The sequence below is a fragment of the Labrus bergylta genome, chromosome 23 (genome assembly GCF_963930695.1).
Source record: "Labrus bergylta chromosome 23, fLabBer1.1, whole genome shotgun sequence".
Lineage (NCBI taxonomy): Eukaryota > Metazoa > Chordata > Actinopteri > Labriformes > Labridae > Labrus > Labrus bergylta.
This window is the reverse complement of record NC_089217.1, coordinates 8,692,609-8,711,479: the sequence shown is the minus strand read 5'-3', so window position 1 is coordinate 8,711,479 and position 18,871 is coordinate 8,692,609. Positions and strand designations below refer to the sequence as shown.

The 18,871-nt window shown below is 40.8% G+C and overlaps 1 protein-coding gene across 2 annotated transcripts in view; it reads right to left on the bottom strand.

Moving 5' to 3' along the window:
- Positions 1–18,871, bottom strand: part of iqsec3a (IQ motif and Sec7 domain ArfGEF 3a) — a 91,208-nt gene that overhangs the window by 4,904 nt on the left and 67,433 nt on the right. For both annotated transcript variants that reach the window (XM_020652834.2, XM_020652828.2), the window contains exons 7-13: positions 14,892–15,058; positions 11,023–11,162; positions 7,107–7,232; positions 6,031–6,130; positions 5,446–5,604; positions 3,196–3,288; positions 2,284–2,327 (exon numbers count right to left, since the gene is read on the bottom strand). In XM_020652834.2, coding sequence (XP_020508490.2) covers positions 2,284–2,327; positions 3,196–3,288; positions 5,446–5,604; positions 6,031–6,130; positions 7,107–7,232; positions 11,023–11,162; positions 14,892–15,058 — 829 coding nt within the window. The remainder of the gene's footprint in view (positions 1–2,283; positions 2,328–3,195; positions 3,289–5,445; positions 5,605–6,030; positions 6,131–7,106; positions 7,233–11,022; positions 11,163–14,891; positions 15,059–18,871) is intronic.

The window sequence follows — 18,871 nt, the reverse complement described above, 5'->3', positions numbered from 1 at the left end:
TGAGATGTCTAGAGTTTAAAACCTTTACCTAGGTTTTGTCATATTTTAGGTTGGTAACATTTCTGGTACTGTACAAGGGGGAATATCTGACTTTTGAAATAACTATCAAGTTGCTTTGAGAGTCGATCAAAATGCAATTACCCACCAATATTCCTCCAAATGGAGGCTGTTTGAAAAAGGTCAGCAGTTATTCACCTGCAGTATAATAGACCTTTCTTTAATGTGAAGTATGTGAGGTAGGATGGGGACTCCAGCAGTGCTCTCAGTGATGACTTGGCAAGTATAGTGTCCTGAGTGTTTTCAGTGAAGAACTGTCCTTCACTCTCTGATCAGGGGTATTTCTGAATAACTTGTATACATTCACCAGTATAGGAACAGTTAAACCCAGATTTTGTCTAAAATCCCTCAGTCTTTTTTGTGGTTGGTAGTTGTTTGACTTTCAATCCAACATGCCAGGCCAGAAGGTGGAGATAAAGTTGACCTCAAATTTGATAGAAAAAACATTCTGAGCTACAGCTAGCTAAATTTAATTTGGCATTGCTAACTTAAAAACTCAAACAGTAGCACCGCATGGTTTATTATTTAGATTTTTGACAACTTGTAAACTACACCTTGCAGTGCTAACCAAGCAGAAATGTATTTTGTTGTTGTTGTTGTTGTTGTTGTTGTTGTTGTTTTAGGCCCTGGCTAATTACGTTAAGAAATGCAACAATACGAATTGAGGTGCATCATTTTTCAGTATGTTTGTTTGCGCACAAGAGGCCTATACTATATAGAGGGAAAATATGTGTTAAATGTATTATTATGTTACATAGACTTGTATAACCAGCTGATAATACTTTGCTCTAATGAGGCCACGCCCCCTAATTCCCCCTGGTGAAGCTGACTGGCTGAGATGACGGCTCGTTAGCTGGATTGGTTGCACCCCGGGAGAAGCTGGCAGCGCTTAAAAGGACGACGTGTCACCTTTCCTTTCTCTGAAGTTCGTTAGCTATGTTAGTTATTGGGAAAAAAAAGGGACATGTATATTACAACCTTTTGTGTCATTCCCACTTACCAGTGTCTTCCAGAAAACATTTCTGCACTGTCTTTGTCAGGTTTTGATTTTAAGCTTGCTGTGAGATTCCTCAGGCCTCTAGTCATGGCAGCAGTCTCTGTGTGACCCTCCTGCCTTTTTAAAATAAATGTGTTTGGACAGCTAGCGGCTAGCCAACAGCCACTGACATTTACCTCAGGCTGCATGGTTGGTGAAGGTGGCTCAGGAAAGGAGAAACTGGCTTTTTATCATCAAGATTCAAGAGAGAGCTTGTTTGCATAACAAAAGATGATATTCCAGTGCAAACGATAAAAATCGATTCATCTTTGTCTTTAAACCTCTCTTGTGCAGCTTCGAGTGCACGCTTACACTGCTGTGAATTGTGTTGTTCTACTGCCATTTGTGACTTTAAATCATACCGCCTAAAAGCCTTTCTGTTTGATATAAATGTAATTACTTTGGCTCTGACCTGCACCTGAGTGAAGATTTACAGTCTGACACTGAGCAGTAAGCTGCGCGGATATTAAAAAGCCACTGAATGTCAAATTGACTCTATGTATTTGGCTTTTCAACCTCGACTAAACTGCCACGGAAAGGACTCGGAAAGGTCGCTCGCTGCCTCTGGGATGCTAATTGCAAAGCCACATGGGTACTGTAGTTCAGCTCGCACGGAGATGCTCACACGGGGAAGTTACTCCCCTAGAGGTCTGGCAAAGGCGTTGGGGAGGTGACAACTTCGGGTCAAATGAGTGTTAAATTTATCTGCCTGCATGTTAATTAAGGTCACACACACATAAAGCAGAAGCGTTCATGAGCTACTTTAAGTAAGGCTGCTTTCAGATTTTCTGTGGAAAGCCCTAAAGGAGTCACATTTTCTGCCCGAGCTTGTGGAACTCATTTCAGGCTCCTGTTTAGGCTCAGATAATATTTCAGCCTCTGAGTCTGATGCTTTTTCAGTGATTACTAAATTTCCCCAAACCACCATGTACAATCTTTTTGGTAAGAAAAGGGGCGGGGGTCTTTCTTTCTATCATAAGTTTAGTTTGGCTGAGTGTTCTCACACGCCCGCAGCACTCATTCTCACATCCACTCTTCATCCACTCCTGCTTGACACCTCTGGTCCTAAAGATATGACTAGTCCCTAGGCTTCTCACTAGTTCACCCTGCCTTGATAATGACACACTGCACTGACTTATAACACTGACTTACCTGCTGTTAAGGACCTGGCCCTACCACTGTGTACTTACCTCTACTGCATTGTGTCCACTTCTCTCATCTATCTCCTGGTTTCCTGGACAGAGGGGACAAAAAAGGAGAGACAAAAAGAGACAAAAGGTGGCAGCAGAATGTCTGGGTTAGAGAGTTATTTGATCTTTTCCCTGCCTCTTAACATGTTTGAGACACACTGTAATGAATTACTGCAAGAAAAAAAAGGACATTTAATTTGTTAAGATGCAGCAGATCTGAATGATATGCAGAAACATCCTGAAAAAGGCCTGATATTTTCTGTTGAAGCTGTACGAGTGAACGTAAACAGACACATTCTTCACTCTGACTTTATCCAGAGTTTTGTCCTGCCAGCACCCCCCTAGTATTTTTTCTGCAGAAGCTTACGTGAGACCAGCCATCCCTATGTTCCCTCAAGAATTACACCCCCAAATTAAACATAGGAACATAGGGCTGAGGGAACAAGGGCTGAGGGAACATAGGGCTGAGGGAACATAGACCAGCTCCCGACAGGTGCACTAAATGTGACACAAAAGAAAGCTTGTTTACCAAATTGCTTCCATAGATTGTAGACCGTCAGGTTAACATTTTAGTTCTTTGAATTTTGCAAATTGAGTCAAATTTTTCACTGTACAACTGTACATATGCCTAACATATCGGATACACATTATAGTCCCTTTAAAAACGTACTTCTTTCACTTGCCAGAGTTTATTTCCAGAGGAATCTCAGGCTAAGCATTTAACAAAAGTAACCCAGTGTTAGTTTCATGTTTATATGTTAAAGGTAGATTCTTTCAACAGCAGGTAGATGAATGCAATTGAGTTAAAGGCATCTGTGGTACACACACACACACACACACACACACACACACACACACACACACACACACACACACACACACACACACACACACACACACACACACACACACCTGAAGGGGAGCCCTGTTTGCCACGCAGCTCGAGCTGTGTGCCGTTGTTCTTCACTGAGTGAGTCTTGGCTCCCTGCTGCTTCTCCAGCTCCCCTGCAGAGAACAGGAGACACAAATTATCGTCGCTATAATCACAACAGCAGAGATGAGAACAGGTAGAGAGAGGCAGAAGCAGAGGATGAAAACATAAACCTCATCATTCTATTCTTGTTCTGTGTTATTACATTACACACACACACACACACACACACACTCTTGGACACACTGCACTCTCTTCTCCAACCTCATAAACCCCGCTCTCTATCTCTTTATTTAAACTTTGCACTTGATGGTAATTGCATGTCATTTCCAATCACGATGACTTAGTGTTGGTTTGTCTCGGCTGCTGCACTGCATCCAAATTATTGATGTTAAAACAGGCAGCTGAAACCACCAGGAGTGCGGCGCAGAATGGCCTCCAATTTCATTTAGACATCTGACAAACAACATTTGTCGTTAGAGATCATATCTAGATTTATTTTTTAAAAATCTGCGTAAAAATTAGGGATATGAGATTTTGGGGCCAATATTAATATCGATATTGAGGAGGGGAAAATTCTGTTACTGATATATCCGCCGATATTTGTCTAAGCTTAGATCTATGTAGCGATAGCCCGATATACACATTTATTGTGTTGATCCCTTTAATGCAGTTATCATACACTTTTGGAAATTTGCTGATCATGCCAAAAATATTGAATCCATATCTTCCCTATTGTTAGTACTTTAACTGTATTTATACACTTTCTCTTCACTTAAAAAAAGTTTATTTTTTCATCAGAGTAACAGACTTGAGTTAAGCCGTATATGGTGTAGAGGAGAAATACGAAACGCATCTCGTGAAATGTAAGGTTTCTTTAGGTGACTGTTTTCTCAAAGTTTCCTCATTTCCGACATCAAGGCAGAGTATACCAAATTGCATCCTTAGACAAACAAACTGTAATTCCTCCTTCATATCTCAAAGCAGTAGAGCTGCAGGCGTGTTTACCGATGAGCCAACGACTCAAAGCTCTGCCAGGAGAAAAGAAGACGTGCTGTTTGTCTGCGCGAGTGCCAGCAACCATTCACACTCCAAGTTTCATTCCTACGATCTGTTTTGAGAAAAGTTTGCACTACTCTGATGTTTTTTTTTTCTTGTTACAAATTGAGGTCTGTTTCTTGTTCATACTATGTGCGTGGGTTGCTGTATTTTGGTACGCAGCAGCTGTCTATCCTTGCTCCACTTTTAGTGGGAGAGATCACCTCCTGTCTCCGTATGTTGTTGCCTGCTGGCCCTCCCTCTCTGTGAAGGGTAATGCAGTTGCGTCAAATCCCAGCAGGGATGCTCCCCTTTGATGCCCACTGGCAGGCCGAGCCGGGGCTCTGGATGCTCTGTGTTTGTGCGTTTCTTTGTGTGAGCGCATCACTTATTGTCTGGAGAATTTAAAATGCACATAGAGAACCAAACAACACAGATGCCCGGCTGCTCTCAGGAACACTGGCCTCTTTTTTTAAATGTTTTTCTTTACCTCAGATTCGCTGGCCTCCTGCAGTCTGTTGAGCTGCAGTGCACCAAAGGAATCACTACGCAAAAGTCCTTCTACTCCTACACAAATAGGATGCGGACAAAAACAAAGGTTGGCTTCTGACTCGTGCGTTTTATCTAAGGTCCCACACGTTCCCACTGAGAGTATACTGAAGTATCCGCTGAAGGGTCACACATTTCCAAGATGTGAGATTACTGGTTTAGTCTGTCTATTAGGGGGGGCCACATGGGAGAGTCGCTGGGGGTTTGTGGTCCACAAAGAATATTTTGTCAGTTCAAGCCTCTATGTAGGCTGGTGGAGTCGTTTACATCGGCTGTTCTACTACCACTGAGGAGGCTTCCAGAGAGCTGGCCAATCAGAAGAAAGTGGGCATGTGGGGAGGAGGGCCTTAAAAAGCCCCATTTCCACCAAACGGTTCGGGTTCAGTTCTGTTCGGTATGATATGGTACTCATTTATTGGCGTTTTCACTGTCAAAAGTTGGAAATGGTACCAAAATAACCGATCTGTACCGCCTTACTTCTGTTGCGGTACCAAGCGTACCGATTTGACCCTGAAGGAAAGAGCTGGACAAACTGTAGTCAGCTGATTGGTCTCACCTCCAGTGAGATAGCGGTAATAAAGGACAAACACAAAACGCGCTGAACTGTTTCATGAAGTAAGCAACCGTTAATGAGAGGTACTTACATTCTATGCGTATCTGCTCCATCTCCGACACCTCCGCGATCGACTCCTTCAGGTCTTCCAAAAACTTGAGCAGCTCCTCTGCACTTTGAGCACAGAAGTTTAGTACCTGCTTCTTGTCTGAGCCGAAGGGCGAGAGGATGGTGATGCCGTGAGGGTAGTCTGGGGAGAGCACCGGGAACATTAAGTTGTCAAGTCAAAAAGTAAAAAAAAAGACAAACTGCAAGAACTGTGTGCATGGTAGAAGTGGGAGTAATGCTCAGGGTGTGAAAACGATTGGAAATGTTTCTCTGTCAACAAAGTTGGGGCAGAATTAGTTTTTAAAAAGAGCTTAAAATACAAAGTAGACTGAATGGGTTGGTTGATAATATTTAAAAAGTGCACAATCAGTTTTAAGAAATTCTTTGGGATAACCAGTTCCATAGTGATGAATTCTGCTAACATTAACTAAAAAAGAAGACAAGTGTATCTGATAGGAAAGAGGAATTCAAGTTCAATTTCAAATACATGTGTAACTCCTTTAGCCTTGTTGGCCGTGAGATGGGGGTATTTTTCCCTGTTTTTTTTTTTTGTACTGTTGTGACTTACATTCATTCTCAAACAGGTGAAACTGCATGCCGAGGAGGCCCATAGCTTTGCAGAAATTGTAGGCTGCAGAACTCTTCTTCTTTGGACAAAGCTTCAAGATCTACAAGAGAGGAAAAAAAGAGCGCTTATGATGAGAGTTATGATCGCTCACATTTAGATGACGAGGGAGAGGCCCACATCAGGTTTCTGTGATAGTCACTGAGATTCTGCGCCTCTCTCTCGTTCTGAGGACTCTCTTTCATTGAATGACCTTTCAGACGCAGAGAGTCGATGTAGATGGACATGTTCAGGCTGCTGTAACGGGGGCCAGAATTCAAAGACGAGTCCCCGTCATGCACTTAAATCTTCTAAGACAACTCCTGCCCTGCTTTCAAAAGTGACCGGAGAGAAAAAAACATGCTTCAGTGGAATATATGGCATCTCTTCATTTTAGTGCCAAAGGAACAGAATTCCACTTCTAATTTGTCCTTTTAACCTCCTTTTCCTGAAGCCACCAATTACTAACAGATGAGAGGGCGGAATAGACGGGATGTTTCTTGTGTGCTTGTTGTTTTTTTTTGGTACAAAACCAACCTTTGACACAATTATACTTAAGTGTACTTAAACACTTTGGATTTATAACCCCAATGTGGCTCCTAATGAGAACATTAATTAAGCCAAACTTTGATAATTCTCCGCTCTACAGGACAAATAAACAACTTTTCCGTTGCCCCAAGAGAAGAAAAAAGAAAAAAGCTTTATTACTGGCTCTTAAAGCTGCTCTTTAGGGGACGCGTCTTTGCTTATGAGTGCGCTGCTACACTGCGTCTGCTACTATCTATTATTAAAGGAAATGGCCAGAGAGTCCTGAGCTATGAACAACATAAAAGAGGAGTGATGGTGCAATGCAGCTGTCACAACAACAACAAAAAATAAGCCGCTTTAACGCTGGACTGTTTACTGCGGGAAGAAAAGGAAAAAAGAAGAAGAAAGCCTCTCCAGGGGAAGTTAAAAAAGAAACTGTCAACATTTTAATGACAGAAAGGGATTATTATTACATCCACTCATTATGATTCTCAATTTGTTTGCAGTCTTACCACAATGAGATCGTTGAAAAGGAAGACTTCTCTCTGGTGTGCCGCCTGCTTCTGGGCCTTGTTGACATCCGTCACCTCAAACAGTCGACTGCAGCACACCAGTCTTCTGTGAGGGACCGACAGGACCTGCAGGGGAAAGAGACCCAGGTAGAAAAAAAAAAGAAAGAAAAGGAGAGCGTCAATCACTCAGATGAGGTGCATGAGAGGGCTTAAGAGTCATTCAGAGGATCACTTAGAGACAGAGAAGAGAAGATGAAGTGAATCAGGCAGACTCATCGAACAAAGGACTTTTTTGGTTGAAGCACTGCACATGACTCACCCGGGCTAGAGACTGAAGTATTTACAGAAAAACAAAACCTCCAACGCAGTATAATGAGGTAAATAAGTGACATGCAGGCTGACCTAGAACATCTCAAAGCAGTAATTAGAGCAACTATTAGGACTGCTTGATATTTCAGGGTCTAAAAGGTCTCTTGATGGGGGGCGCTCAGTCTTTTTGATTTTACTCGATGAAACGAGAAGAAGCAAAAGTGTTTGTCTCGGTGGTGAGATACATTCATAAAGATAGATGCATGTCCCTCAGTCTGTCCATTATTATTCCCATTTCTGTTCAAACTAATACAACAGTTTTGTCCTGATAATAAAGGCTTCAGCGTGCATGTCAATAGCATATTAGTCATTCATGAGCCATTAAGCTATTCATCTACCTTGTTCTTAAACTACTTGGCCATTAACTAGTAGTTTTCAGAAAATGCCGTCCTCATTAAGAAATACATTCAGGAAACTGTTGTGCATGAATTTTGCCTCTTCAGGAGAAAGGCAGGAAATACTTTATGTGGGGAGTCAATGTAATATATGCACACTTGTTTCAGTTCAGCAAGCCATGTATTTTATGTTTGTTTTATGTGTTTCTCTGTCCTGAGCAACGTCTCCGCTTTGCTCTCGTGTTCCTCCAGAGAGTGAGGTTTTATCTTTGACATCATCACTTTGACTGACACATGGACTTTATGGTTTCGTCTCAGACGCAGAGCACAACATTGATGCATGATCTAAATAGAAAAAGACTAATTTCATTCCGACTAAAAATAAATCCCTTTTTTTTTTGGGTAACTACCGCTGTAATTTTAAAATTTGTCCCATTTTAAATTGGGATTAACCTAAAAAAAAATCCTAATCCTACAAATGACTTGTTTGTAGTGGCACAGTTTACTTAACTCCAACTTGTTTATAAGTATATATAATATACTGCAGTAAGCTTTACATCTTGCTGTTCAGTTCAGTGGCTCTGACACCACATCAAATCAGATTAGCAAAGAGTGTCCTGCTGCACTTGTAGATCTAATGTAAGGAGTTTTAAAAAAAAAAATTATATATGAAATGGTGCACTTGTGTCCTACAGGCCTGGCTTCTCCTTTTGGACTTAAGTGCTTTCCCCCGTTAAAGCAGATTACACTGCAAAAATGGCTCATGCCTTTGGAGGCTGATCTAATCATGTTCTCGCCCCCTTCACACTCGTGTCTCACTCACTTTCCCCTCCAGATTCTGCTTCAAACTGAACAGCAGCTGACTGACTGTCACTCCATATGGATTAATCCTTTCTTCAAAAAACACAAATATTCTCTGGCATGGGTCCAGTTTTTCTCCTTTTGTATATCCAGTTTGTACCCTCTCTGCTCCATGTTAGCTGTTTACAACGCACACACATCCGCTGTCTGTCTCTCTTTCTCTCTCTCTCTCTCTCTCATCACTGCAGGGCAGGCTGACTCCCACCCAGCTGCCACAGACAGCCTGTTTTCTCATTACACTAATGTCAGAAACATGTAAAGACATCATTAGCTTGAAATGCCTGTTGCCATAAAAAAAAAAAGCACTTTACTGACAGGATTATTAAGAAGCAGCATGACAGGGAATAACTGATTATATAATATATTACCCATATTGCATATTTAGGGCAATTTAAACCGCAGTTGAGAAGGAAAATATTTACAGTTCTTATATGATTGCCATCTGGTCATTTAAATAAAAATTGTTCTCGTGGGCTAACTCCACCTGAACTAATACGTCTGAAAACCACAAAACAGCGACGCTGACTCTTCCTCTTTTCCTGAGATTGTATTTTAATATTTCAAAGGGAGAAAAAAGTTATTTAAGTCTTCCTTTTGTAGCACGCAGCGCCTATGGGACAGGAATAGTCACTTTCTGTCACAACAATCCATCATTGTTTTGGCTATGACAACGCTCCCTCCGTCATCCTGTGGCTACTCATCCATCACTGAGAGACAATTAAAGGCACAGGCCCAATATAAAAAAAAAACAACTAGCCAACATCAGGGAGTCAATGTCAATCTGAAAGTTAACAGGAGATAAAAGATCAAATCCAAAGCAAATAAAAGAACATTTTAAATTTCAACCAAATGTTGGCTAGATAGGAGGGCGTAAAAGACAGTATGAGAACGTGCACAGTTAGACGACGCAAGCTACAAGCTAAGGCTAGTCAAGCATTTCCTGAACATGTTAGCATGCTAACATTTGCAGCTGATGTTAATTTATATATTCCAAGTTTTCCCCCAATCAATTGACTTTGATTTGTGTTCCAATTTGACGACATCTTGTGAAACAAACAGTTGTCTTTCCATTCTTATAGCTGATGAGCTTAAGAGCAGAGAGGGGCTAGCTTCCATTGTGTATCTATGTAAATGTGTCCGAACGTTTCCTGGTGTAACATGCAGAGTCCTTAAGTGACTTTTTAAAGTTACCATAATAATTCAAAGACTAAAGTCTGGATTTATCTGAAAGGTGGACGTTTTCTTTTCTTTTTTTTTACACAATCTTAACTTATTACTTAAGGGTGCTAACATTTACTCAAATACAAAGTTGAATGTGAGTTCATCATTTAATCAGAAAGTAGCTTCAGCCAGCACAAGACAATCCCGAAACGTAACGCATTAATTAATCACTTCACAAGAATTGAAACAATAGTATAGACTCAACCAAATCTGTCAGGCTTTGTCACTGGGTATTATTATTTTCTAGCAGCTGTCATTTTGGAATGCAAATCTGTTATGATAATTTGTGCACTTGCTTTGGAATCCATTATTATTTTACTATTTATTATCAGAAAACAAAACCTGCAACATGAATCTGTGTTTCATGAAAAATGATAGAAAGGTCTTGTTAAACTGACATCAACCAAGCAGATTCCCCTGAAGTGTTAAAGCATTGGAACAAGCCTTTGAGTGTTATGTGTGGGCAAACAACACATTCCCAAATGAATCAGCAACATCAGTCTGTTATATCGCCAAATACTACAAGTCTAAAGAAAGACGTCCACAGAAATACTTCAAAACAAAAACCACATGTGGCTGTATGAGCATCTATTAAGTTGACTCTTAACAATCTCAGTGTTGGGTTCAACCTCAGACATTAAACTTCTCATGTGCCCTGACCGAGCTGTTTAACCTTAAACTGTTAAAAAAAAAAGACTAATAATGGCAGTTGTTAATGATGTATCTTCACTATCTTACTGAGTAATGACCAGAGGTAATGATGCTGATGAGACATTTAATGGGTAATACATTTGCTCTGCTAATGCTACTACAAAGTCAAGGTGATAAGGCCTTGAATAATGAGTGAAGAGTATAGACTGCTGTGTATATTTTTTATAATAATAATCTTGCCGATCCACAAACGAAGCAAACCAAAAAAAAAAAACGTAAAACTCCAGTGAGGCTCTTTATTTGGATTTTACCAATTTTTACAGAAATCTCTTACTTTCATTGCAACTTCAAAAAAAAATAAAAAATCTGCTGTGAAATCAGCTGTATTAAGCTGGAACAACGCAGAAAAGGCCTGCAAAATCTTGGACGGGCTGGATAAAGTCTTCACAAGTACAGAAAACAAACAAACGTGCTCTCACCGTTTTCATGCCTACGATGGATTGCTCAACCTTTGAGACGTAGGTGACGTGGTCTTCGTTGGACCGCAACTCTCTCTGTTGTATTCTCTCATAGATTCCCACCACCATGTCTCTTGGGATATCTGCTCCGTCATCCACACCTTTGAATAGGAATACACTTATTACTCACATGAACACACATACTACCAGATGGTATCTTTTTTTTTTTTATCGAAGTCCCAGAGAAGGAACATAGAGGGAGTAAAGTGGTAGATCTGTGTACTTTGGCTTAAATACAGCAGAATACATGTCAGTGACACAGGAGAGGCACACAGACCAAATATCTCACACTTGGTTGAACTGACACACATTCACCATGTTATTTTACGTTCAAAGAGTAGAGAGAAATTCCATGTTCAGCACAAAAGCGTTCTTTCAGTCTCCTGCCGTCTTTGACTGTCTGTCTTACGTTGTCTCCATTAAGTGATGACAAAAGGCGATGTAAAGGCGAGGTTAATTGGCAAGTGAAAGGTTAACAGCCTGAGACGATTTTCTGTCTGGAACACGCTGCAGTTCAAGGCCGTGGCATTTCCACGTCGGTTCCAGCTGCGTGTCGTTATGGGGAAAGGTTGCCCTCCAAATGCTCCCCATTCTATGCAAACAGCTGCACCGGCGCGCTGTGCGCTACATTGAGTTTTCAATGGGGCAGGATGTGTTTGCAGAAAATGAAGCGGCCACAAGAGATGGGGTTGACAGTGAGGCACACTGGGACACCGCGGAGACATCGCTGCACATTATAGAGGCAGAGGAGGAAATGTCCAGGGGAAATGTGTGCAAAGTGTCAGATTAATCAGCTACATGGTTTTGCTAAGTGTCACCCTTTTTTTTTTTTGTCATCATTTCCTTGCATGTGTCATGCCTTTTTAAGCCATGCTAGCAATATGATTCTTTGAATGGCAGTTCTGGATGGTTGATTCACCACTTGTAACAAAACTCTCTGTCAATCAAATCCAATAGTTTTGGTTTTGGGGATATTTCAGTTTGGACCGTATGTTCATGGTTTTCAGAGGATAAACCCTCATGGATGGTTGACCCTAAAATTATTGTTTATATACAAATGCAGGTGTAACTTTTTCCTCATCCTGGGAACTATCTCATCTAGACCTACAACATGGTTTAGCACCGAATGTTCAGACATTTTGAGGTCCCTAGATTTTCTTTAATATTCTGCACAGATTTAGGTAAAAAAACAATCTTTCCTATGGCCACCAACAAGTTAATTTGACTGTAAGCTGGATTCCCATTAAATTTGGTGCACACATTTCTCTTTTCCTTGCAATCAATTAACAGAACTTCTGTGATCCCTGAACATTTCAAGTGCCGCCATTATCAGGTCAAGTTTTCTATTTGTCAAACTTTTGCCAATGACTACATATGGCTTTAAAAAACTGGCACCTAATCATTTTATTGCTAGTTTAACAATAACTAAACAAAAGATGGTTGAACACTGCAAACATTTCCTCCGCTTCATGCTAATGTTAGCATTGTTAGCATGTCTGTGTAGGTTCTCAGTCATCCAGGCCATGCCAAGTCAAAGTTTAATCAAAACAAAGACTAGTCTTGGTTGAGGTTCTTGGCGACATTTTGCCCTTCATCTGAGCGAAATCTCCAGCTGGAAGAACTAAAAGAACCCTTAGATGACATTTTTAGCATATAAGCATTCTGCCCAACAGAGCTGCTAACATAGTGGTAGTGTGGTCCCCTGATCTGCACATTGCTCTTTTCAAACCCTTAGTTTAGGCTTCTTTTCATCAATTGGCCTCGAGAGAACACAACTTTTTTTTTTTTTGTGGAGATGATGGAAACAAGAGCAGACTGGGTCAACCAACAGGGGGGAAACATGGGAACAACAAAGCATCCTGTGACAGAGACACTAAATGTTTTTAAACTTTTAATGAGCTGACATAATGGATTAATTAATGGTTAAATCTGCTGTATATTAAGATGGCCCATTGTTGCACCGCTTTAACACTGACAGTCTGTTCTAATTGAGATAATTAATGTTCCATGGCTCTTCATTACTATTGGTTTCTGGTGCGTAATTGCATTTCACCTCAGCCAATTAGTTGAGTGAGCTATCCTTCTGTCAGTGTCTTTGGGAGACGCAAGTGAGGAGAAAAGAAGCGAGCGAAACGAAGAGAATATTAAGCAGGAAAGACGGATAAATAAGCAGACAAAATAAAAGTCTGACAAACTCCAAACAAGATAAGAAAAAGAGATAGAAACATAGCAAACTGAGAAGACAAATAGAGAGGCCAAGACACAGAGCGGCACACTTTAATTTGCATAAGATGCCGAAATTGATTTTCCAACGTAATTTAATTGTGGAGAACAGTCTGGATGAATCTATTAACGTTGTTCTGCATCGACTTCAGCATTCCCTGATTGATTGTGCAGAGGGAGAGCAAAAGCTACGACGCCCCTGTCTCTTCCTCAACACTCGCCAAATGAGCATCTGTCTGCATACGGGAGACAAGAATTACAGGTGCTCTATGTCGGTGTCACTATGAGTTGTGACTATGTGAAGCACGGCAGGCAAGGTTGGAAATGTAACCGTATTTTTTAACATCTACATTTAATGCAGGGCGTTTGATTGAACACAAAGACTGTTGGATACTGACTCACTTTCTCTGATTCATTTGTTGGAAACGCTGGTGTAGTCGATGCCTTCAACACAAGATACCACAGAAAATTATTTAAGGAATAGTCAGTGTTGCAGATTACATTTCTTCTCTAATGTAGTCTAACCAATGCAGGGCTGTACATTAACTTTTTTACCCATAGCACTGGTGCTCCAAAGGTTGATAGTCTTGTAGCACAAGACAAAAACTTGTAGCACGATGTATAAAAAGTCACATCTCTTGAACCAACCACAAGTTAGTGCTGTTAATAAAAGAAACAGGTTTTGAATGGCAAATGGAAATGTTGAACATACAGACAGTACTTCAAGTTCCTTAAATGTCTAGAATGCCAGAGTGTATTTTATTCAAGGAGCAGCTACATTTTGTTTCAGGTTTTGGAGTCACCTAAATCAAAGTATTCTTTAAAGTTCGCTTAAAGAACAAATAGCCAGAGCCGGTCATTACTGTGCTACTGACCAAGCTCCTCTGAGTGATGGATGGGTTCTGAATGAAATGGATATCAGAGTTAGTGTTGTAGTCAAGACCACACTAACCCAGACCAAGACATACCCAAGACCAGAGTGCTCCGAGACCCAGACAAGACCGAGACATTTAGGGGTCAAGACCAAGACAATAAATGACAGTAACACCGGCAAGGTTGTTGCCGTAACTGGGGGATAAATAATGAATGAATTAAAGCGAATGGTTCTTTTAGAAAGAAGCATTTCCCTTAGAATCAAAGTAATAACATGGAACAAATAGTGATGGTCTTGGCAAGTCTTGACTCAAACTTATTAGTACTACAGCACTAATTAGAGTATCATCTTTCTTTGAGAGACGTCCAACCAATTGTATTTGTAAAAATACAATGATTCGCACCACAGGCTTTACCAGTAATACATCTCAGAACAGGGACATAAGATCCTGTTTACTCGTCCTTCAGGAGTGCAGGCGCCAGCGTTGGTGAGGATTCAGCTTCAAACACACCTGAGACGGACGCTATTTAAATCTAAACTATGAGCAAAATGTTGGCATTATAAGCAGTGGAAAAGCATCCAGCTAAACTCTTCAGAAAACTGTCTCAGGTGACACATATACATATAAAAAAAAAGAAGAACCTCCACTGCTTTTGCGGATTATGTCAACTAATTAGTGTCACGTTAACTCCCTTAATGTGCCTGTAACTCTAGAAGAAACCGAATCACTTACCTCTCAGATTGCGTATGAAGTCCTCCAACATCATCTTGCGGTCAGGCTTGATGTTAGGACTGTACATGTCGGTGTTGAGCAGAATGATGGCAAAGGCCAGGATGAAGATTGTGTCCGGGTTGTGGAACTGCTGCACGATGTCCGGGTTACACATGCAGTAGCGCTGACTGTAAAAGAGACAAAGAGGAAGAACAAGACGTTTAGTGTAAGGGACGGCAAAAGAAGAAAGCAGAGGGATGACAAATGTGGGTCATGACAGAGGACACAAACATAGAGGGGTGGATGTTAAATAGAATAATTCAGGCCATTTAGAGAGGATAATAAGTACACAGAGAAGGATGAAGTAGTAAATTACAAGAGACATTTATAGGACAGATAGGAGGGGATAAAAGGCAGACAATATATTATCCTTTAACACTACGTGCTCATAAATGCCCAGACACAAGCTAAGCATGAGTGTCCCTTCAAAATAAGAATTACAGCCTTAATTCAGCTTGTAGCTCCATGTGAAGCCTTTCCACCGCCTCTTAACAATCATAAACCTCACAGCGGGTGCTCCGCTGAAACTTTGTCTCTCTGTATGAACATTTTTTTTTTTTGTCCAACTGGAAGGCCACATGAAGGGAAAATAGTGCAGAAAAACAAAGGATGCACGAGTGTTTCCTTCACATTTGTGAATTCTTAGCCGAAGTCAAACATTTCTTTAACATTTGAGGACCTTTTGGGATTTTTCCCTTGTCATTTTTGTGCTGCAGAGATGAAATACACAGTCTGTGGTATATAATCTAAAAACTAACTTCAGCACTATTCTGTGAAAAAAACCTTCATGAAGCCAGTCTCAGTTATGATCTAGTTCCCTGCAAAAACCATTAAATCTAAAAGGTGGAGAATAGAAATGCATCGTAAATCTAGCAGATTTGTAGTTGCCTACTCTGCGTGCATTTGTGAGTCTGGAAAAAAAAAAAAAAAAAAAAAAAATGCCCAAAAGGGGGGATAGAAAAATGTTGCTCTCTCTCTGTGTGTGGTGCATTGATACTTCCTGGTTAGGCAATGAATAATACAATAGTACAACCTCTCCTGCTTATGAGTAATCACAGATGCCAAAGAATGAGAAGGTGTGTGTTTGTATGCATGTGTGTGTTTGTGTGTGGAGCCCCCGTGGGCTCTCTGTGGGAGTGTATACTGTAATCGTTACTTTAATCAAGTCATCATTTCCATGTTGGGGCTGTGGCAGAGTTACGCAGACCTGCTGAGCTGCATGATTGGAATCTAATGTGTCTGTGGGATAAAAAGATGCACACATTGATATGTAAGAAGTACACTCATATCTCACACACACTGTTTTTTTTTATGTGCTTCCAACACTGCATAAACCTCGCAAGATTATAAAGGGTAAACAATGTTTGTGACTGTTTTTAGAAACGTCTAAACTGTCACTGTAACCTTTTACTGTGTTTTTTTTTTTTTTTTACAGAGTTTAAGCTGTGAAAGCAGTAGAAAATGCGACCAGAGGACTTTTTTTTTGCCCTAGATTTTGCCTGCAGGTAACATATAAGGTTTAATACCTTCCTGGTGGGTTTTGTTAGGGCTGTTTGATCCGTGTGAGAAAGACTGCAGACTCAGCTCAAGGCTAACAGAAACTCATAATGATAGCTTATTCAACGAACAGTATTTGTAGGACTCATAAAAGCTAAATTATTGAGCTTAAAGGATTGTTGGTAATATTAGAGATGGCAGTGTAATAGCTACTCTTGTACAAAGACTTTAAGAATCACAGGTAGTGTTGGTATCTGGCAAGGACGTTATGGGTGTGTAATAGGGATGGGAACCTTTTTGTCTTCCTTAGATAGAACAGGTGAAGAGAGAGGAAACGCTGGGAGGAGAGAGTGGAGGATGACATGCAGCAAAGGGCCGAGGTCGGACCCGAAACCCACAGCTGCTGCAACGAGGACTACAGACCCTGCACATGGGACGCGCAACATAATCGGGGCTCCTGCTGAATGTAGTAACATATATTGCTATGAACATGTGAACTTATTTCAACCAGAAATGTTGCCCCCTTCACCACCATATTTTTTACTCTTGGCATACTCTTTCTCTTCATCTCTCTTCAACCATATTCAACGCCCCAAACTGAACAACACTGTAGAAAACAATACGACTGAACAGTCCCCCCTTCAACACCTGAGATCATTTTTATTTTTATTTTTATTTTTTTTTTTTTTTTTTTTTTGAGACCATTGAAGTTACAATACTATATATTTAAAAAAATAAAAACTTAGCCTCCAGCTTAGTTTTGACCAGACAATGACCTTTGGTGACCCCATAAGAGTAAAGTTAGCTCCATCTAGTGGACTGACTAGCAGTCATTCAAGTGCCATAAAGTGTTTTCTATATCTGCAATGATTTTTGTAAAGTTCACTGAACAAAAGAACGACACTCAGAATCCATGTACAGCTACATTATTACATTATTATTATTATGTCAGGGCATTGTGATGCAGTAAGCTGTGTGGCCTCGTTTTGTGGGTATTCTAACATTACAGAAAGTAAAAATAACCATTTTAATCATAGCTTATTAATTGCTAGATGATATAGATTCATCTAAGTGAAGAAGATTACATGATTATTACTGCGTGACTGTGCACTCCTACTTCAGAGTGTGTTAGTTGTTGTACTTGTTTTAGCCTGTTAATCACAGGGCTGCAATCAGACGCTCCTTCACATCGCAGTGTCTGAAAACGTTGACTCAACAGCAACCGGTAATTATGTCCTTGTCTGTAAATCCTAAAGTACTGTAGCACCATGCAGTGGGGGGAAAAAACACACAAAAAACATCAATTTACACCGCTCTCTAAGTGTGCTCTTACTCTGCACTGAAAAACATGGAGCAACGACTGACAAGAAATAAAAACAGGAGGGTGAAAGAGCACATGGTGCTTCTCACAGAAAAACATTTGGAAAGATTTTTTTTCTTTTTAAATTAGTGTTTGTCTTCCAAACCAATTTTGCTTTTGTTACCAGTTGTTATCCCGCTGCCGTGATGGCTTTTGTTGCAAGATAAGAACAAGTTGCATGGTCTCTTTCTTTAATAACCATAATAGAAGAAACGCAGTGATTGTTTGTGACTGCAGGGTGAGTAAATATGGATGTCTGGGATATTACGCTGGAAATATAAATCTGCTGTATTGGGAGCTGGCTCATATTTGCTCATTCATTAGCACACTGACGCAGCAGATACCGAGGCTGCTGGCTGCTTTTTCATTTCTCCCTCTACTTTTATTCATAGCTGCTTCAAATCCCCTTCACTTACTTTGGAGATTTCTCTCTTTTTGCTCATGTGTGTGTGTTTGTGTGTGTGTGTATTTGTGTGTGTGTGTGTGTGTGTGTGTGTGTGTGTGTGTGTGTGTGTGTGTGTGTGTGTGTGTGTGTGTGTGTTTGGAGCCATATCAAAGCCCAGGAGCAGGGGGAGGCAGGCACAGAGAGGCACTAACAGTTACGCAACGCTGGTTATTTATAAACCTTCCTACTCTCTCTCCTTTTCTCCCCTTGGTTCCTTCCTTTTCCCACTTGGTGTCTCCTTTCCCTCTCTCTCCTCCTCTCCCCCCATCCCCCTGTTCTCTCCTTAGCTGTTGATAACAATCAGAGCCATCCTCATGTCCAAACAGTCGTGCCAACCTCTCTGCTCGCTCTGTCGTTTTTTCTCCTCATTGGGCACCTCAGCAACTGTGACAGGTGGTTGTTACTCCAGAGGGGCTCGGCCAAACAGTTAGCATTAACAAGCGGTGCCACGGCTGCACTGCAAATTGTCTCCGTGTCGCAAATTGTGGCTGGAAATTACATGCTTGGCTATTCAGATGCGGGCTGAATTGTCAACATTTTTATTGTAGTCAAGCAGAAAGGATAGAAGATGGGATTTGTTTATGTTTAGCAGAGGCGATGTGAGTATTTGTATGTTTTCAATATGACTGAGAAGGTAGG